A 21504-nucleotide genomic window follows, 5' to 3' on the forward strand; every position below is an offset into this window, starting at 1 on the left:
TAAAAGCAGAAACTGAAGCCTCTAGTAGACTCTTTAAATTCCTACTTCCTCATCTAAAGCATGTATCATTATTTATACCTATACTCACCTTTTTTTCTTTTTCCTCCAAGCTTCTTTTTTTCCGAATTAAAGTCTAACGTCTACCTAATCGCCAGAAGGATTTCTCAATTCCTTCTTAACTCAACTAGCCTCTGGCTCCACCATTTCACCAGTCTTGTTAAAGTCACCCTAATATCAGAATGTTTAAAAGACTTTAAGCTCTTGTACACATACAAGAAAGTGCTTAAGTGAATAGTGCAAAAAAATGAATCACATAATGAATGCACATATGTATCTACCACCCACATTAAGAAATGAAAGCATTATCAGCATCCCAGAAGTTTATGGTATTTTCCCAATCATTACTTCCTCCTTCCTCTCTAAAGTTAAAAACATCCTGAGTTCTCAAAAGCTTGGAATAATTTTGTCTGTTTTTTTTTAACTTTATATAAGTAGAACCTTACATTATGCACTCTTTTGCATCTGGCTACATTTGCCCCGTATTATGTTTGTGTGATATAGTCATGTTACTCCATGTAGCAGTAGTTTATTCGTTTTTACTGCTGTATAGTGCTCAGTTGTAATAGTAAACCACAATTTTTCTATTTGGTTCTTGATAGATATTTAAGGTTATTTCCATTTAGAGGCTAATTAAAGTTGCCACGAACATTCTCGTATTTGGTTTGGGCACATGTGCACACCTTTCTTGATCTGCTTTTAAAGGAAGTAGTTTGGTAGGGAATACCAAAAAAAGGTTTGGAAAATAAAGGTATAATAGTAACATTCATCCGATTGGACAAGTTTATCATGAGCAACTACTGTGCTCATGGATGTGCTCCTTGTGCCCAAGGATGTATTAGACCTGGGTTCAGCAAAAGAAGGTATTTAGGGTACAGCTATGCCCTTGTGCATGGGAGTGCACAGAGACTAGGGAACAGAAACCGGTGTAATTAAGCACAAAACTGCATAAGCCCAGAGCAGAGGGCAACTTTTAGAGCCTCTAGGCTGAGGCTAGACAATTTAATACTAGGGCTGGATTTCCCACTTCCATTCACCCATAGTCTGCAAGTAGAGAGTCACTTGGACGCCGTGCATGGGGAGAGGGAAGGAGGTTGTATATCTGGGGGTCACTGCCGTAGATTCCAGACTTACTTCTGCCAGGAACTCTTTGCTCTGTTTCCCACCATTGAAACTGAGGCTAAAACCTCTGTGAATGGAGAAACTTCAGATGGACTCTGCGCTGCCTCCAATCTTTTCACCCCTGCCAATACATGGCCTGGGAGGAAGATTCCCTCGGGGTAAGTGGGTCTTAGATGCCAGTTTTCAGTGTGGACATACAAAGTTGTGAAATGTGAACATATCTGAAAGCCGATGAAGGAGAGAAGGAAGAGATGCCCCTGAAAGGCGGTAATGGGACTAGAAGTTAGGTGGAAGGAGCTTGGGGACAGCTGCAATGTCACTTTCCCCTCTGTGGGTTGGACAGAGCAGATATTTCTCTCTCCCCTAGCTCGCACTCCCCCCACCGCACTTCGCTAATCTGTCCAAAAAAGCCTTTGCATGGAAGGGCGAGGATCCTAAGCCAGTCCCTCCTCAGGAGCCCCTGAGTTCAAGTCGGTTCCGTGGGAATAGGAAGGGAATAGGGAAATGAGCAACGGGGGTGGGGGAGAAGGACACGGGACCCGAGGGAGGATATATATGGCAAGGCACCTGGAAATGGCCAGAAGTGAAAGCAGTTGCAAGGGGAGAGATGGAGCCGTGGAAGGTCGGATAACCGCGAAACTCTGTCACCTCCTGGCTTTCGTCCAAGGCCACCTGGAAGGTACACCGATGCCCACAGGGCACTCCCAGCTCTGGCCGCGGCTCCGCTCGTCTGACGACTGCGAGGTTCGGAAAGGCAAGCTTCCTAGGGCGCCCCACCGAGAGTTGGAGCGAGGTGGCACCGCCCTCTCCCCGACGCGCGCCGAGCGCCCTCTGTCACCCCACCGCCCTGCCAGCGGCCCAGGCAAGAGCGGGCCCGCCCAGGTGCGCCGGGGGTTGGGCAGGAGCCCGGAAGGTGCGCGGCCCCGCCCCCGGCCTGCCCCTCGGCCTCCCGCCCCCGCCGCCCCCCGCGTGAAAGTGAAAGTGTCGGGGACCTCGAAGGTCGGGGAGTGGGGGGGCGGGGCCGGCGCGGACCTGGGAGCGGGCGCCCGGCACTGCAGGGGCCATGGATGGGCTCGGCCGGCGCCTCCGAGCCAGCCTGAGACTGAAGCGCGGCCGTGGGGGTTAGTGCGGCGCCGGGCGAGCCGGGACGCGCGCGGGAGGCCAGTGCGGGATCCGAGGGTCAGGGCTCGAGGCTGCCTGGGGAGTGGGACCCGGAGGAGGGCGGCGCGGAGGGTTGAGGGACGGAAGCAGTGTGAGTCGGTGGAAGGGGTGGGACTCGGGAGGGCCGGCGGGGGTGGGGTGGGGTGGGGGGAGAGGTCAGGTGAATTATTGGAGAGGGCTCGGGTGGAGGTGGAGGAAAGGGTCAGGTGGGAACAGGGCGTGGTTGCATGTCAGCGGAGTGGCCGGGCCAGCGTGGGTGAGGGGGAGGTGGCGGACCGAAGGAAACCGTTGTGGGGCCCCGGGGCACGTGTCCTTCCAGCCAGGAAGCTAGTGGTGCGACCGCAGCGCGCACGCTACGCGCAGGCTGCACAGCTCTCCCCAGAGACACCGCCTTAGACACCACGTCTGCCACCCCTGCCACCTCGTCGCCCCAGGCCTCTGCTGTGGCCTTTCCCACCAGCTGGGAACCCCGCTGCCATGCAGACGCAGACACCCCCGCCCGGCAAATAGCCACCGGCCACAAAAACTGGTCTTGCCGACATTACCAACCCCATTGTGGGGCAGAGAGATACTGTGGTGGCTGTGGCTCGGGAGAGAGCCCGGTTTAGCTGCTTCCCTGTTGAGTGAATTGGGAATGATTTCTCCTGTCCAGGACTGTGAAGATTACATCAGAAGTCAATATTAGTTTTTTTTCTTAGCAAGAGAGGTAGGTTTCCAGCTGAAGGCACTTAGGAGTTCACTCATTTTTTTTCATTCATTCAACAAACATTTATGGCTGCTGATCACTAACCAGTGTTATGGCTGAATGGCGTAATCTTTAGATACTTTGCCTGATGTCTGGCTTTCTGAGGAGAAAGAAAGCAGATTGGAAAGTGAACAGGGGCCCTTCCCAGACAGTCCATCCTTCCAACTTCATCAAAAAGCTGAGTGAGTCCCTTTCCTTCTCCAGGCTTCAGAATTAGGGAGCCCCAAAGGGGTAGTCTTTGCTCCTTGCTCTGAACTGCATCTGAGTCACTGTTCTTTGTCCTGTGCCCATTCCTTCTGTTTCCTCCTCCACCCTGCTCCTCTCCCAACCCTTGCGGTTCTCTGGAGACACAAGTCTCCAGAGGCTGTCCATTCCACCCCCCACCAGGGGGAGAGGTCAGACACACCAGGTTGGGACAGAGGCCTGGGATTATGAAGTGACAGGAGCAGAATGCAGGATGGGGCTGGTATCCTCTCTTCTCTGGAAAGTACTGACCAGGTGGAGTGCATGGGGTCTGCTGCCTGTACCCTAAAGGAGACATTCCCATTGGTCCCATACTCCTCAGTCCCAACCCAGGGCTGTTAATTGTGCTTGCAGGAGCTTCCGGAAACAGACGAACTGTAAGGTGAGCAGCCAGGATTACCTGTCCTGAAATCTGGCAGCTTCTGGGCCAGGAGGGTGTGCCCTTTTTACCCCATCTTCCACGCCATACTCCATCTTCCTGGGAATCTTTTTATACACTGGCTTTTGCCTATTTAGCCTCTGGGGCTATTCCCTGGGCAATTGTATAGTTGTACAGTAAGTAAGAGAAAGAGAGAGAGAGTTTGTGTGTTTGTCAAGCATTCTGGTAAGGAGGAGAGGTGGTGATGGGGGTCCTAGATTGACAGCAGCTGAGCTGGAAGATGAGGGCCCAGTTTTCTAGATCAAGCTTCCAGAAAGTCCCCTCACCTATATTCCAGACAGTTCTGGGACTTCAGTCAGGTGGCTGTGGGAGGGGTTTCCTGGTAGACGAACAAGTATAACCAGTCTCCTTACTTCCTAGAAAGGGTGGCTCCCTCCTGAGTATTATTATGCTCAGCATAATAATTATTTTCTAGGGTACTGGGGGATTAACTGAGATGGCGTATGAAACAAATGAGTTTGAAGGTTGTTATTTTTCATGTGCTTGTCTTTTCTTGATAACACCCACCCACCCCTCCCCGAAAGAGGAGAGAAAGCAATCTTTTTCCTGGTTACTTTTTCTGTCAAGGGTTTGTGAGTTTTGCTATTCTCTTGGCTCTCCTAATAAAGCAAGAGGAAATGGGATGAAAATGTGCAGCTCAAAGGATTTAGTATGAATGATTCCCTCAGGTTCTGGAATGATCGATGAGAAGATTCTGCATTGCTGTGTAGCTCTCATATTCCCACCCCCACCAGATCCTATTAACTCTAACTAGCCCTGAATTTTGTCATGCCTCAGTTGACATGTATCAGTAGGAAGATGCTTGTTCCTCTGACAGAAGGAGAGGATTGTGCAACAAGTTTGTGCAGGTTGCAAGGAAGATGTTAATGGCTCTGGGTGTTTTGGTGCATCCTCCTCACCCGTCACAGCATTTATAACATCCTTATTTACTGTCACTGGGGCTTCCTCTCAGGAGCCAGGGCTGGGCCACTGAGTCCTTGCCTTTACTGATCCCACGAAAGCCAGGTCTGGAGATCTTAGAAGCAAGGCAGCCTGCTCCACTACCCTGGCACCTCCCTAACTTCCAGAGAGCTGAACCCAGGTGCTTTCCACAGCCACTGAGTGACCCTCAGATTGCCGATACAACCAAGAATCTCTTGAGTCAGTATTTCCTGTTTTGGTAAATGGACACTTTGCAGGAGCTCTGGAACTTGCCCCGGTGTGGGGACTCCCTGTCTTAGCCCAGGAAGTGTTGCAGGAAGTGAGAGATGCACCATTATAGGTATCCCTGATCTATCAGGAGCTTTCCAGCTCAGAGATGGACTTTGCTCTCTATTTTACCACCAGGAGGGGAGACTTTTAGGTCCTATTGATTTCTAGGACTCCCTTCCTTTGCTAGAACAATTTATTCATTGAGATAATTGTTGGGCTCAGCCTATTAATCTTAAACAGGGGTGGGCAACTAGCATCCTGGTTGCGTCTGCAGGGTATGTTTGGTCTTGTGCTCTCGGTTAAGGCCCTGAATACTGCAAGTTCCAGTGAGCAGCAGATGGATTTCCAGGCTCTTTTGGCTGCCGCTGACCAAGTTTAGAAGTGAGATGTCAGGAATCAAAGTTATGGAGAAATAGATCCTTGTCCTGGGAGCGATGAATATCAAGTACCCGATGCCACCTGGCATTCTTCACTGTCCAGAGGTTGTAAAGTAAACCCATTGTACAATCTACAGATCAGAATTCAAAGCCCTTAGCCCAGAAGCAGCTGTAGGTGTTTGCTCATGACCTTTTCTCTCACCCCACCCTGGGGTTCTTGGGAGGGGCTGAGGTCTGAGCTGCAGTGCCAGGATGCTGCTGTCTCAGTGGCAGCATTCTGCTGTGTTCCTGGGTCCCGTCACATCCTTCTTGCTCAACCTCAGGGTGCATTAGATGGAAACCTCTCTCCTCTATTTGGAGGACAGTACATGGCTCGCCTTTATAGAGCTGTAGTTGGAGACTGAAGAAGCATCCCCCTTCACAGACTTTCTGTAGCCAGTCTGTGCTGGAGGGAAGGGAAGCACTCCATGCCCCACAGGCACGAGAAGATGGAAGGACAAGTGGTAGGCTGGGCTCTCAGGCTCTTCCGCAACCGGCTGCCCCGACTCCGAGCAGGTCTGGACTGGATTGCCCACTTCCTTCTTTCCAGGGTGGCCCTCTTAGATGGGTCTACTTCTTCCTTAAAATGTCCCTTCCTCCTCTTCCTTTCATGTCTTGCCCTCTACATGGTCCCCCATGTGACCGGGCCGGTTGGTTTCCTCTGTTGGTTTCGCGAGTCGGCCAGGCCCTCTGTGGGGGTTGGCATGGTCACAGCCACATGCGCCATGGGTCTGTTTTGAGTTATTTAGTACATGTCTCCTTGGGACCTGCTGGTTCCAGCCACTGTGCCGGTCCTGGGCGCCCTGTGCATAAATGGACTACCCTGGGCCATAGAAATACCCATGTGGCCTCTCCAGTACACTACGCGGGCTTCCCTGGTAAAAAGTCACTGGTTTCTTTTTACCTCTTGTCTCCTCATGGTTTCAAGTCTCCCAGGCCAGCCCAGAAACTGCCCAATTGGCTCTGATCCTGTTTCATGATCTGAGGTGCTATTTGTGAACCAGGCTGCATTTATAGGGCAGCCTTGGGGGTTGTAAGTAACTTGTGTTCCCACAGACTCCACTCTGGGCATGGATCAATGATATACTGATGGGCTCTTCTGTCTTGATTTCAGAACCTCCCCAGGAAAATCTAGGGGAAGCTGTAAAGGAGGCTGAAAGGGCCCAGGAGCACTCCGTGCCCAACTTTGCTGGAGGACAGCATTTCTTTGAATACCTTCTCGTGGTTTCTCTTAAAAAAAAGCGTTCTGGGGATAATTATGAGCCCATGATCACCTACCAGTTTCCCAAGGTAAGGTCTTGAGAGAAAAAGCTGGGGACAGAGAAAGCTTTGGGCTGCCTGAGTAGTGGTGGTGGGGTGCAATCAATCTCCTTTTCCCTCCCCTCCCCCAGCCAGGGCTTGAGTCTGGAGCGGCACTGAGCTTGCTACTCCATTTCTTTCTTCGCCTAGTCCTGTTTTCTGTTATCATCCAAAGAATCTAGGCCTGACTTCTTTGTGAGGAACTGACCTAGGTTTCCAGCATGGCCTCAGTCTGTTCCCAAGAGGGAAACTAGCCCACTTCTTTCACCCCTTTTGGGACCAGCTAGTTCTTCAAAATTTCATCATCAGTGGCCCTTTTTTGGAGAGAAGCTTACCTTCTGCCAGACCTCCATGGAAGAATCCCCTTCCTGGGATGTGTGGGAAGAAGAGGGTGGGGCAGGTATACAGCTGGCTCCTTCTTGTCTGATCCTGCACTGGCTGAAGGGGTGGGGATAAGGCATCCTTCTTGTTAACCCTGGAGGCTCAGCAACTGAGCTGACTGCTTTTCTTGTCTCTGATTTGGTATCTTTTTGATGTGTTCCTCCCAGGGGGCTGGGCCCTCCCAGGGCCTTTCTTTATTCAGAGTGGCCCTGACCCTCTTCCTGACTGGACTGAGCCTCGTGACACTGAAATCCAACTCTGGTTTGTGTGCACTTGGCCCGGGGGTGGCAGTGTCAGTTTTGAGATGTTTGACCTAGATCCAGAATGAAATCCCTGTGCAGAGTGACAGGTGTGGGCACACACTAGGCCCTGTGCAAGTAGAAATGCTATCCTCAAGATGCTTCAGAAATAGTTTGGTGGTTCTTTGAAAGTTCAACATAAAATCACCATAGGGCTCAGAAATCCCTTTTCTAGGTATATACCTAAAAAAATTGAAAACAGACACATACAGATATCTGTACCCCAATATTCACAGCAGCGTTATTCACAATAACCAAAACGTGGAAGCAATCCAAGTGTCCAATGATAGATGAATGGATAAACAAAATATAGTATATATATACCACGAAATATTATTCAGCCATGAAAAGGAATGACATTCTGATATATGCCACAACATGGATGAACCTTGAAGACATCATGAATGAAATAAGCCAGATGCCTAAAGGACAAGTACCATATGAATCTACTTACATGATTTACCCAAAATTAGCAAAGACATAAAGAGAGAAGTTAGACTGTAGGTTTTGTGGGACTGGGTTGGGAGAAGAAAGAATGGGGAGTTATTTTTTAACAGGCATACAGTTTCCATTTGGGATGATGAAAAGTTTTGGCAATAGATGGTGGTGATTGTAGCACAACATTGTAAATGTAATTGATATCACTAAATTGTACACATGAAAATGTTAAATGGGAACTTTTGTGTTTGTCTATATGTTGCCACACACATAAAAAAAGTTAAGATGCTTTAGAGCCTTAGAAGCCCTGCAGCCCTTAAGTCCCCTGTCCCCCACTCCACAATCAACTTGTCTCTTTTTCCTTCTGCTTATAGAGAGAGAATCTGCTTCGGGGTCAACAGGAGGAGGAGGAACGACTGCTCAGCGCCATCCCCTTGTTCTGCTTCCCAGATGGGAATGAGTGGGCACCACTCACTGAGTACCCCAGGTAATTGCTCAGTCCTGAGACAGGGGAATGTGGGATTGAGAGAGAAGGCTAAGCTAAGTGCCCAAAGCATAGGATGACTGTGTGGCTCTGTGCCTCCACCCTTGCTTGGGGTATATGCCAATTCCTCCCTGCTTCCCTTTCATGGGGCCAATTCATTTATAAGCATCTCACCTGGGTTACCTCAAGTTCAAGAGTATTAGACATTGGTTTGACCCAATATCTTGTTCTAGAGGAGGGTGAGATTCTCTCACCTGTCCTAGGAGCAATAGTCACTGCCCTCCCTAGTTCTACTGTTTTTGACTCTGCCCTTGACAGAAGCTGAACTCATCTGAAGTCCTTTGGCCTCTAAAAAAGCAATACAGCAAAGTCTCTTACAACATGAACCCTGGAATTTGACCGCTTGAGTTTACCATTTACAAACTGAGTGACCTTGGATAAGAAACACACTCTCAAAGCCTCAGTTTCTTCATCTTTAAAGTTGGGATAATTGTTGTACCTACCTCCTAGGGTTGTTTTAAGAATTAAATGAGATAGTGCAGTTATGGTTTGGTTCCCAGTAAGCACTTAATAAATTACAGGTGTTAGACTAGTATCATGAAGAAGTAGCAGCTCTCCTTTATCCTCTCCTCCATCCCCTCAAAATTCCTCTGTAACTGACACCTCTAAAGCTTCTGCTTTTGAATCTAGTGAGCACATGTAAACCAAGCCTTGTCTGCTCTTTCTCAGGGAGACATTCTCCTTCGTTCTGACCAATGTGGATGGGAGCAGGAAGATTGGATACTGCAGGCGCCTCTTGGTCTGTGCAGCTCAGAACTGCCCCCTCCTCTCTGCATCCTGCTCAACTCCACAGCTGGGCTTGCTCAAACCTCAGCTGCAAAAGCCAAGGGTCCCTGGCAGTGGTGGTTGTAGAGAGCAAAGCCCAGCTCCTACTGCCACGTTAGCACCCCCTCTGCACTCACACAGAATGAGGGCATAGAGCCCATCCCCTTGCACCTGGGGGATCTTGGCTAGCTAGCCATGCTCTGGTCTCTACTCTCCCCAGCTTTCAACAGCTCCCTTCATTGTAGGAGGCTTCAACTACTTCTTTTCCTGCTGTCTCTATCCAGGCCTAGTTGTCATGGCCCCAGAAGCTTCCCAGAGCATGGGCTAGGATTTGGAAAATTCGGTTTAATTCTTGGCTCTTGGGAGGATTCTCCAAGTTGCCTCTACGGTGGTTTCTTCCTAGCCATGTCCTCACCTTTAAAACACATCTTACTCTTCTCTTTGCTGATCTGCAAATGATGTTGGCACTGATGATGGCATTGCTTGTCTGCCAGACTGCCTGGCCCCATCAGGGTCATCTTTGGTGGCTGCTCTGGTCTCCTTGCTGTCTGTGCCATGACAGGAACTGCTACCCAGCTGGGCCTTTCTCCATTTGGCCCACCATTCTCCATAAATACCCACCTCATCCTAGCCACCAGCCTCATGCCCCATTAACTCCACTTGGGGGAAGCCCCTGGGGAAGCCACAGCACTGAAGGAGCCCCTCTGTCCCTTCCCAGCCTGCTGGCCGTGGCCCTCGCCTTCCCAAAGTGTACTGCATCATCAGCTGCATTGGCTGCTTTGGCTTGTTCTCCAAGGTAGGTAGAACAGGATTCCTTAGGGGCCTGTTAGTCCTGTTTGGCATTCAGTTTCTGCATAGCTGCCTGGCTCTGGCTGTGCTCTGAACCCTTTGTGGAGTTCTCCTCTGGTTGGGGGTCAGCACTGAGGCATACTTGGGAAAAACAAAGCAGAGAAAGGGTTGTGTTTGACTTGATTTTAAGGATAAGTTGAAAATGAACCTAAGGGAGTGTCTCTCTTGCAGAAAGTCATTTTTTTTCACTTTAGTGAAGTAAGAAGGGAGTTGGAGCAGGACAATGAAAAGAGTCCCAGGTTAGGAACCTGGTGTTTCAGGAGTCTTCTGCCTGGAATTTGAATTTCTACATCTGCCAAATGGATATAATGAGCCCTCATCTTCCTGTCTTAGGTGTTGGTGTGGCTCAAATGAGATGATATATGAGAAGTCTTTTTATAAAATGCAGATCACTCAACAAATATGAAGACAGTTGTAATGCTATTTGGGTCCCAAAGTCTCTCTGAAGGACTTCTAATGTAGAAGAGAAGCTGAGGATTCCAAGACTTCTGCTGAAGTTGATATGAGTGTCAGGACAACTGAAACAGGATCTGAGAGGGATCCCTCAAAATGGGTGGGACATGTCTTGATGGCCACAAAAGGGCTTCAGTGAACTCTTCCCACAGCAGGAACCTTGAGGGAGGAGGGGAGGAAATTCTGCCTGCCTTTGCCTGGGGGGCTTATTCCTCTGTGCCATGTTCTGAGGGATGGAGTGAATTTCTGGCCCTGGGGAGTCTCCAAGGGAAGTTGGAGGACAGAAGTGGCACCTGAGAGGCTTAGACTTCTAGACCCCTACTCCATCTAGTACAAATGATCATGTTACCATCAGGAATGACGAGTCACGCTGGCATGACTTCTTGGGGATGGTAGCTTTATACTGATGTTTGGAGAAGGGAGAAGTATGGATGGGTGGAGAGAGGAAGAAGTAGGTCTTGTGTGGGAGATAAACAGCAGATAATTTAGCATGAGACCAACCTCTGCCAGGAAGGGAGAGGGAACTAGTTGGTGGAAGGGCCTCAGAGATACATGAGGATTGGCTGGACCAACACTGGGGTCTTGCTGTGTTCGGGGGCATGTGGGATCTCTGCCACCTACCCAGGAGTGTACCTTTGAGCCTCACATAATTCATCTCCATGCAGATCCTGGATGAAGTGGAGAAGAGGCACCAGATCTCCATGGCTGTCATCTACCCATTCATGCAAGGCCTCCGAGAAGCAGCCTTCCCTGCTCCTGGGAAAACTGTCACCCTCAAGAGCTTCATCCCTGACTCAGGCACTGAGGTGGGTTAGCAAAATGGGTGAATCCATTCCTACTGAGGGAAGGCAGGTTTCTGTGGCATCTATTACCACTGTTTTCCATGTACCAGGTCAATATGCAGAGAAATGGAGCCAGGCAGGGACAGGGGCTTGCTTAGACTTATTGGCAGACCTGAAAATCAAAACCCAATTTTTGGATCATTCCAACCTGATGTCCACAAGGACCTAGTTACTATTCTAGCTACCAAGACATCTATTTATAATAAAGGCTACCATGTAAGATGAGGCTTCTGGTGCTAGGAAGGACTTTGGCTATAGACCCCCAAACTGCCACTTGCTTACACACTATCCTCCTGTCTCTTTCCTTTATCCCTACCTTTTGGTTTTAATCTATCTGCCATCATCCATTCCCCACCTCTGAGTCCCAACCCATGCCACATGGGGATGGTATTGCTTCAGGCCACTCAGCAGACTGAGGCTGTAAGGGGTAAGCAGTAGAACATTGTCCTAAGAATTCTGGTTCTGACTCCTTGCACTCCAAAATAATCTGGGAGCCCCCCTGAGTCTTGGTGTCCCCATATAAAATTAAGGGGGGGGGGACTAGGTTTTATCATTCACTTCCAAAATAAATTACATGCCTACTATATTCCAAGCACTATACTATTATAAAGTGGTGAACAAAAAGAAAATGGTCCCTGACCTTATGGAGCTTAAAGTCTAGTGGGAAGACATTAAATGAGTAAATATGCAAATAAATATATGATTAAAAATTGCATAATTCTTGTGAGAGAAAATAGTAGGGTGTTTGATGCCAAAATAATGGGGAAACACAGATCATATTAGGAGGCCAAGGAAGGCCTCTGAGACCAGAAGGAGGATACAAATGAGAGGAGAAGAGCAATCCAGAGGGGAGAGTCTAACCTGTGAAGGACTTCAGGCTGGAAAGAGCAGAAAGAACAGAAGGAATTGAAAACAATCCATGTGACTGCCACGTGGTCAGGGGAGTGGTGTGTACTCACGGAGCCTAGAGAGCAAGGCAGGATTCTGTGGGCAGTGCTAAGGATTGAACTTATCATTAGAGCAGAGTGAAGCCTTGATGGGTTTCTAGCAGGGGAGAGAGAGGTTCTGATTTACTCCTCTGGGAAAAATGGAGTAGAGGCGAGCAGAGATTCAGGTTCTGGGGTCTGCAGATTTTGCCATGTGGTGACCCTCTCCCTTTCTGGTCTCTCCACAGTTCATCTCACTGACCCGGCCCCTGGACTCCCACCTAGAACACGTGGATTTTAATTCTCTGCTGCAATGTCTCAGTTTTGAGCAGATTCTGCAGATCTTTGCCTCTGCAGTGCTGGAGAGAAGAATCATCTTCCTGGCAGAAGGTCTCAGGTGGGCCTAGCCACTGAATGGCCTACCTGAACAGGCCACCATGCCTGGGTTCAAGGGAACAGGCCTCGGGGGGTTCTCAAAGGAAATCAGGCTCTAGGACACATGAGCTCCCTCTCTCTCCGTCTCCCACTTCCTTGATCTGCACTTTAAGCCTAGAGAAACAGCTGCATCCAAATGTTGTTCCTGACTCCAAACGTGATTGCTACCTGGGCCTGAAGAAGTTTCCCAGCTTAGCCCTAAGAAGAGCATGATTTGTTCCTGGGGCAGCCTAAGAGGCCCTAGTTAGGGTGCATGCGGGCATGATTTTGACCTCAAAAGGCTGAGGGAGGGAAGGAGGGTGGAGGACAGGACAGGATGTCACAGGAGGTTAAGTCCATCATCCTTCATGACGAACACATCTCATCTATTCATTTATCCACTCATTCAACAAACATTTATTGTGTCAGCTGCATGCCAAGTGCCAAACATCAGGAAGATAATGATAAATAAGACATAGGCCTTGACCTTACGGAGATGCAGAATTATTTAGTGGTTGAAAGCAAAGGTGTTAAAATCTATAGAACAAGGTTCAGTTCCTCTTTTGCCACCTTTAACTGAGTGGTTCCTCTTAGGTTAGTTTCTCAACTTCTTGAAGTCATGTGATCCTTATCTGTACATTTGAAATGATGATGGTACCTACCTCATAAGGCTGTGGTGAAGATGAAATGAAATACTGCCTATTAGGGACCTAACACTCGGCCAGACATGTAACAGCCAGTAAGTGCTAGCTGCTGTTCTTCAATAATTTCACAATTGATAAATCTCCATGTATAGCCAAAGAAGAGTGCTGTCACGACTTGGTCTTTACCTCTGAGGGGCTTTAAGTCTACAAAAGATGTGGTGAGACGTGTGATAGAATGGAGAAGAAAAAAAAAGATAATAGAACAGTACAGTGTTGGCATTCTGTCCATATCTGGGTACAGAGAGAGTCAACAATTTTGGGCTGACAACTCTGCTTATCTTTTAGGGAAGAAGAAGAAAAGGATCTTAGGGACTCAGCAGACATCATAGGGTGGGGTGCATGCCGTGGGTTTAAGGGAAAGGCAGCTTGGACAGGATGTGGGGACTATGAGTTAAAAATTCTGTAAAAATCAGAGTGATAGAAAGGAATGAGCCATAGGCTAATCCTTGAGGGAAGTAGCATACTCTTTTGCTTAAGAAATAGCTCTTTCACCCCCTGTACGGAAGTGAGAAGTTCTAATAGTGGCCCTTTCCCTCTAAAGATCAGGGTTTGCTGTGGAAGTGGCACCAGTTGGCAGGTAGCCTGGGCGTGGGCAAAGTACTGCCCAGATACTAATACTCTCTGAGGAGATCCCGCTGCTCTCCATTTCCTCCCCACACTGTTTTTCAGGTCCCTGAAGCTCAGACAGGGAGGGGACTTCCAGTCAGCCTCAGCCTTAGCTAGACTCTCAGAGTCGCAATCTTTCTAACTCAGGAAGTGCTAGTGTGATACCAAGAACTGAAACGAGGTTTCCGCATCTGTGTTTTTATTGGCCTTGGCTTTGAGGCAATTTGGCTAGAGAAATAGGAGCCGTGAGAGCTTTTGGAGGATAGAGAAGGGGAGTTGTGTGTGGGGAGGTCAGTGAGGTGAGGGTTGGTTGTGATTTAGGCAGTAATTACACAGGGATGGCTCACTAGAAAGGGGAGAGGAGACACCTCTGTGGGACTTTCCATGTAGGAATTGCTGGGCAGAAGTTCCTGGAATCTAGGAATTTCCCAAGCTAACTCAACACCAATCCGGTCACTTTAAATAACCTAGAGTGGCCAGAGGGAGCCTTGGAGGTGATGGTGGATAGACATAAGGTGTCAAAAAGGCATTGCCTATCCTCTGCATCCCCAGTGCATCTGGACAGACTTCCTTCACACTGGAGCCTAATGCTTGGTTTATGTTTGTCTCCTTCACCAGGCTGTGAATTCCTTAAAAGTAGGGTCACTGTCTTATGCTCCCTAGTTTCCACATCCTTAGCACAGTTTTGAACACATAGTAGATACTTAATCCAGTATCTGTTGAATGAAGACATCTCTCCTCCTCCCCACAACTCTCCTTTGGAGACACTTTTGATTTTGGATAGTAGAAGCACTTGAAAAAAAAGGTCAAATAGAGGCCCATCCATGCACAGTGGAGCATCTGCCTCTCCTAGTTTCTGTGCCTCCCTTCCCAGCAACTGGTCACAAGCTCTATGGCCAACATGACCCCCAGACCTGCTTAGTTGTGTGGACACAGACATCACAAGTAGTGGCTACTCTTGGTGGTGGACTCAGTGGGGTATGCAGGGATGGTGGCGCAGGGAGGTGTCTCCTCAGAGGCTTAGCTGGGCACTGGAGACCCCTTTGACTCTCCTCTGTTCTGTCCCCAGCACCCTATCTCAGTGCATCCACGCTGCTGCTGCATTACTCTACCCCTTCAGCTGGGCACATACCTATATTCCTGTTGTCCCTGAGAGCCTTCTGGCCACTGTCTGCTGTCCCACACCCTTCATGGTTGGAGTACAAATGCGGTTTCGGCAGGAGGTTATGGACAGCCCCATGGAAGAGGTATGACGTAGAAAAATAAGCACGTGATTTGAAGCCCGGCAGATAATGGGTTCAAATCCCAGCTCTGCTTCTAACAGTTGTGCGATTCTGGAGCATGTTACTTAACTGCTCTAAGTTTGAGCTTTTTCATCTGTAAAAAGGGATAATAATGTTCAATACATAGGGAGTCTTAGGGAAATGACCTCCGCAGAGCTCCTAGCCCAGTGTCTGACACATAGAGGATACTCTATTAACTGTTTGCTCCCTTCTTCTGAATAATTTCCAGGGCTTAAGGAACAGCACATAGCTTATTCAGGAGTCATCAGACTGTCCTATAGTTAGCCAGCCCTAATGAGTAGCCTCTGGGTGTCCCAACTCATCTGAATGGGACATCACAGCTAGTCTATACAGCACATACCCCAGTGGAATTCTTCCAAGTTCCTTGGAAGTGAGCTAATGCCCTCCTCCTGTAAACCACTGCTCTTGGTTGTTATCTAATCTCGAAAGGATAGATTTTTGTAGCAAGAGCCATCTTTCTGATTAGCCCAGTTACGCAGAGTCCAGTTGGCTAATGAAAAGGATATGGGTCCAAAATCCCGTTTGAGTTAGTTAGCTTATTTCTTGGGCATAGGCCAGTCTCCAGATATTTCAGAGGGCTTGGATGTAAAAATGGGCATTCATAGCATAAACATGTCCCCAGTGCTGGAAAAGCAACTTAAAACACTGTGCTCTGCTTTGAGCTATGGGTGGGGAACTGTCAATAGGAACATTCAAAGGATAGTACATATCTGTATCTTAAACAGAAGAGCTTTGGTTTGCCTGCATAAGCTAATTATTAACTGACTCTATAGACAAAAGGTCTATCATGGGTAGGAAGACATTTAGAAGTAAACTACTAAGTAGTATGAAGCCAGCCCTAGTAGGTAGATTCCCCCCATTTTACTTAAGGGAAAACTGAGGCTCAGAAAACTGAATTGACGTACAGGCAATAATGGAATCATAGCACACGTAAGGCCCAAGCCCTTCTAATAAAAGTGAGGCAGCAATTCCACTTCCCAGGATTATTGTTGGGAAGTAAAGAAGCAGGCTCTGTTTCCCCTCCTTGCTCCCCCAGCCCTCCTACTCTTCCTCTGAATTGCTGAGTATGCATGCTCTTTGAACCAGCGTAGCCTTGTGACTAACTGGGACAGAGTATTAGCCCTATATTTAGTAATAACTTAAAATGTCACAACCCCAGAAGTTATGAAACCTCCTGACTCTGCAGCTCCAACTCCTTGGAAGCTGGGGCTCCTCCCCCCACTGCCAGCTGGAAAGAGACCTGAAGGCCAGCCAGACTCACAAGAGCCTTCCTTGGCCTATTTAATTCCTCAGCAGCTGTTCTCTGAAATGGGCATGGGATGAGGAAGAGAGAGGGCCACAAAATCAGGGTAGGTGTGGGGCATTCCCTGATTCCCCCGCATAAGCTCTCTGGAAGGGATTACTCCACTCAAATAATGGAAAGATTTCTAGGAGCAACCTTCCCAAAATATTCACTCATTCTTTTCCCCCCAACCCCCCAAATGAACAGCTTTCCCTGCATGAAGGCATCTGATCCTATGTACACAAGCTGTTTCAAGCCTGGACTAGTTCAGCCTTTCTCCCCTGATAATAATTGCAGTGCCTGCTGTGTCCTTTGGCATACTTTCCAGTCACACTCTTTACTTTTATTTGGAAGAAGGAAGTGTGGACGGATCATTCATCCTTTTGTCAAGACCAAAGGTCACAAACTGAAAAGTATAGTAGGACCCAGCAGACATTTATGTAACCAACACACACTTTGGGAGATTATGGTTAACTGATGAGCACATGTCCTGCCTGAAGGAGGCAGCTACTACTCAATTCCTTCTGAATGTGGCCACTTAGAAATTTGGACCCATGTTGTTAGAACTCCTGATTGTTCAGAAGCCAGAAATCCAAATTTTATGTTAAATTTTCCAGCTAGAACATTGGAAACTAATTTGATTATTTAAAAATACTAGGTGGATCAAAGAAACAGCTCTATACGTTGGAATCGGCTAGCAGGATGCCCATTTGTAATCTCTGGTCTGGATTTAAGGCCCGTTGGCAGTAGAGGAGCTAGTATTAGGTCAAGTCCCAAGTCCCCCAGATTCCAGTCCTCCACTGGTCTTGCCTACAGGCTGTAGCCATGTGTTCTTTTCATTTTCCTTCCTTCCCTCCTCCTATTGACACTGGGCTCATTTCCTTCTCTTCTTCCTGCCAGAAGGCCCAGACCTCTCATGGTTTTGTGGAACTCCAGGCAATTGTACACAGAGTTGTTGCAAGTGTCAGAAGATCAAGTCCATCAGAGAGCAGGGAGTTGAAGGCTGTAGGGAGAGGAAGGCAATTCCAAGAAAAGTGAAAGCTAGGCTTAGAAACTGGTGCTACTATTTAAGCAGCATGAGTTCGGGCAGATTACCTTATTTGGGTCTGTTTCCTCACCTGCAAAATGGGAATATTATCTACTTTACAGGACTGTTGCTAGAATTAAATGAGATAATATGTGCAAAGCACTTATCATATGTGCCATATACTAAATGGTTGAAATATAGAAGCAATTACTGTGATCATTGTTTTAGTAAGGCAGTAATCGGCTATGATTTTCCCATATGTATTCCCTTCTACCTTGGCTCTCTCCATGAACCGCATTCCTATACATATGTGCACGCGCGCCCACACACACACACACACACACACACACACACACACACACACACACCTTACCTACCTAATTCATTTTAGGAAGGGAACTGAAGGTTTCCAATGAGGGAATGGAAGGAAGCAAAGTTACAGGAAATGAGAATAGAAGATACTGACTTTGTTGCTATTGGGGCTGAAGGATAAAACCACCACAGAAATGGAGACAGTAAGCTCACCTGAGGTCTATGAAGATAGGGGAAGAGATAAATCTGTTCCATGTTTATTTCAGGTGCTGCTGGTTGATCTTTGTGAAAGAACCTTCTTAATGTCAGTAAGTATCTGAGTTCCCATAAGACCCACCAGCATCTCAATCATCTAGCCACTTATTTCAACAAGCATCAAGTGCTTTTGTTGCGCTAGAACCCATGCTAATAGGATCTCCCCTCCCTCAAGGTGCTCACAAATGGACAAGGATACACATGACTTCACTACAAGGCAACCACTGTTAGTGCCGTTTGAGCAAGGGGTATAAATCAAGTACCACAAAGAGGGGGGATCTTTTTTTTTTAATACAGTTTTATTGGGATACACTCACACACCGTACAGACCATCTGAAGTAACTGGCTCACAGTATAACCATGTAGGTGTGCATACATCCCCATGATCAATTTTGGAACATTTTCATTACTCCAGAAAGGAAATAAAAATAAAAAATAAAACCCAAATTCTCCCATACCCCTTATCCCTCCCCCACCCACCCATTGACCGATAGTATTGGTGTGGTACATTTGTTAACTGTCAATGAAAGAATATTAAAATATTACTGTTAATCATAGTCCATAGTTTGCAATAGGTACATTTTCCCCATTGTTACCCATCTTTTTTTTTAACATTTGTTTCCCCTATTATTTATTTATTTATTTTTAATCCATATATTTTACTCATCTGTCCATACCGTTGATAAAAGGAGCATCAGACACAAGGTTTTCACAATCACACAGTCACATTGCAAAAGCTTTATCATTATATAACCATCATCAAGAAACATGACTACTGGAACATAGCTCCTCAGTTTCAGGCACTTCCCTCTAGCCCCTCGAATACACCTTAGTCTAAAAAGGGGATATCTATATAATGCATTAAAAATAACCTCCAGGATAACCTTTTGACTCTGTTTGAAATCTCTCAGCCACTGACACTTTATTTTGTCTCATTTCTCCCTTTCCCCCTTTTGGTCAAGAAGGTTTTCTCAGTCCCTTGATGCTGAGTCCCAGCTCATTATAGGATTTCTGTCCCACGTTGCCAGGGAGGTTTAGACCCCTGGGAGTCATGTCCCACATAGAGAAGGGGAGGGCAGTGAGTTTGCTTGCCATGTTGGCTGAGAGATAGGCCATATCTGGGCAACAAAAGAGATTCTCTGGGGGTGACTCTTAGGCTTAATTTTAGGGAGGCTTAGTGTATCCTTTGCGGGGAAAAGTTTCATATGAACAAACCCCAAAATTGAAGGCTCAGCCTATTGATTTGGTTGTCCCCACTGCTTGCGAGAATATCAGGAATTAAGAGGCGGGATCTTGCTAATGTTTAGAGTCAAATTGAATACTCAACAGTTTCTGTTGTTTCTCTCCTATATAGCAGTTTATCTGCAGGTGGGAATGGAAAACTCGTGCTCACCTATGTTCTTCCCCAACCTCCTTTACTCCATGCCTCCATCCTAACTGCTTGACCTCCCAGCTGATTTTGTCCTTTCTTAGGTTGGCGACGAAAAAGACATCTTACCACCCAAGCTTCAAGATGAAATCTTACACTCTCTTGGTCAGGGCATCAATGAGTTAAAGAGTAAGTCCTAGGTCCCTTGTTTTGTTTTTTTCCAGGGAGCTCAAGGGCATGATTCCCACCTGTTCCATTCCAGAACTAAAATGAACTCAACACAGCCCTGGGCCAAGAGGCCTAAATCCTAGGGCAAGTCTGAGATTTATTCTTCCTAAGCAATGGCAGTCTCCAATTTCAGTCAGTCAGTAACTATGAACTCCACTCATCCCTTTCCCCAGGAACTTTCAGCTACAATACAAGTCATATTTGGAGATGGGTAATTTTATCCTTCTGCTATACTCTGAGATAAGCCTCTTTATATGCCCTGCAGCTTCAGAACAAATCAACGAGCATGTGTCAGGCCCTTTTGTGCAGTTCTTTGTCAAGACTGTGGGCCATTATGCTTCCTATATCAAGCGGGAGGCAATTGGGCAAGGCCACTTCCAAGAACGGTCCTTCTGTAAAGCTTTGACCTCCAAGGCTAACCGTCGATTTGTGAAGAAGTTTGTGAAGACACAGCTCTTCTCCCTTTTCATCCAGGAAGCTGAGAAGAGCAAGAACCCTCCTGCAGGTACGCAATGACAGCCTTTTGTCAGCCTAAGCCCAGAGAGAGTCACCTCCTTCAAGCCAGGTGTGAGCCTACAACGGATGGAGAGGGAAGGAAATATTTCTCTCTAGAGGCCCACAAAAGGGCTCTAATTTTATCAGTAGAACTGCAAGGAAATAACTAGTAATTTAAGAAAATGCCTCATGGGCTGACATTTTGTAAAAGTTGCTCTGTTCTACCACCACCTGGAGTGGGTGCAGTTCTTCTTTGTTTCAACCTGAAGCGAATTCCTACTAAATACCCTTGTCCGTGGATCCCTTTGGGGGCCAAATTAAGTACCTTGATCTCCAGAGGCCTGAGGAAATCCTGGCAGGGATGGGTGTGTGTGAGGGGAGAGGGATGAGCTCATCAGTCTGCCTGGTCCGATTAGATGCCTCTAATACCTGTATCTGAACCCACAGGCTATTTCCAACAGAAAATACTTGAATATGAGGAACAGAAGAAACAGAAGAAATCAAGAGACAAGATTGTGAAGTAAAAGCTGTGGTGAACATGCCAAGACTAAACCTACAAGCCAGTTCTGGACTTCAGCCCCTGCTAGCATGGGAGGGCCACGAAGCACTCAGCCTCCAGCATCCACAGCCTCCTTCCAAGTCCTGGTAACCAGGTCTTGCTTCAAGTTGGTATCTGAGTTTGATTCCTGGAATCAACTTTCTCAGGACTCTGGAGGGCTCTGGTCCCTGTTCTTTGGAAACTGGACTCAAAGCTACATTGTTTGCAGAGGTGACAGAGTAGGGAAATTGTAGTGCAGGTGTTATATAGGCTTGTTTAGAAGTTGATGGGATTACCCTCTCCCAGGAACCACTACTACAAAACCTCCAAGTGGAGAAAGCAGTTGTGGCCCAAAGACTTAGCTCTTTAACACAGAGATCTGTGGACATGTGAGAATGAGAATAAATATGAAAATCTTCTTGCTATTAATATGTGCATATTTGGCTTCCACTCTGAGAGAACAAGGAAAACAAGGCAATAGATGTGAGAATAACTAACTACAGTGGAGGACTTGGTCATGATGACTGAACCCTAGGCTGTGTTTAGAGTGGTAGAATCATAGGGCTCAGGAATTCCTCTGATGGTAATAGGAGGGTAAGGGATCCTGGGGAAAGCAGCAACAGCACTGTGGATTGGGCAGGAGAGTCCTTGGTTTAAGTCAGGTGTGCTTTCCATCCTTTTGGAAAGAGGCTGCTAGCTACAGGGAAGCAGCTGCAGGACAAATCAAAAGGGAGGAATTTCAGCAACAGAAGCCAGTGAAAAACATCATATTGCTTACCTAAATAGGTCTGTTTGCCCAT

General features: G+C 47.3%; 2 protein-coding genes across 7 annotated transcripts in view; one reads left to right on the forward strand and one right to left on the reverse strand.

Annotated features, from left to right (window-relative positions):
* LOC143649873 (acidic mammalian chitinase-like) overlaps nt 1–7117 on the reverse strand; it is a 51844-nt gene extending 44727 nt beyond the window's left edge. The window contains exon 1 of the mRNA XM_077119934.1: nt 7009–7117. The gene's annotated coding sequence lies outside the window, so the exon portion shown is untranslated. The remainder of the gene's footprint in view (nt 1–7008) is intronic.
* On the forward strand, nt 1738–21133 carry DENND2D (DENN domain containing 2D). 6 transcript variants are annotated; one of them, XM_077119927.1, is made up of 12 exons: nt 1738–2041; nt 6489–6664; nt 8166–8278; nt 9005–9074; nt 9819–9896; nt 11068–11208; nt 12419–12567; nt 14964–15141; nt 18086–18127; nt 19548–19632; nt 19937–20176; nt 20614–21133. In XM_077119927.1, the coding sequence occupies exons 1-12, from the start codon at nt 1753–1755 to the stop codon at nt 20688–20690; spliced, it is 1638 nt and encodes a 545-aa protein (XP_076976042.1). In that variant the 5' UTR covers nt 1738–1752; the 3' UTR covers nt 20691–21133. The 6 variants fall into 6 exon arrangements, with proteins under 6 accessions (XP_076976042.1, XP_076976043.1, XP_076976046.1 ...); XM_077119928.1 differs by having other exon boundaries at nt 1738–1858; XM_077119931.1 differs by lacking the exon at nt 1738–2041 and adding an exon at nt 2128–2300.
* Nucleotides 21134–21504: the final 371 nt, after the last annotated feature.

This window comes from Tamandua tetradactyla, chromosome 11, assembly GCF_023851605.1.
Source record: "Tamandua tetradactyla isolate mTamTet1 chromosome 11, mTamTet1.pri, whole genome shotgun sequence".
In the NCBI taxonomy this organism is placed as follows: Eukaryota; Metazoa; Chordata; class Mammalia; order Pilosa; family Myrmecophagidae; genus Tamandua; species Tamandua tetradactyla.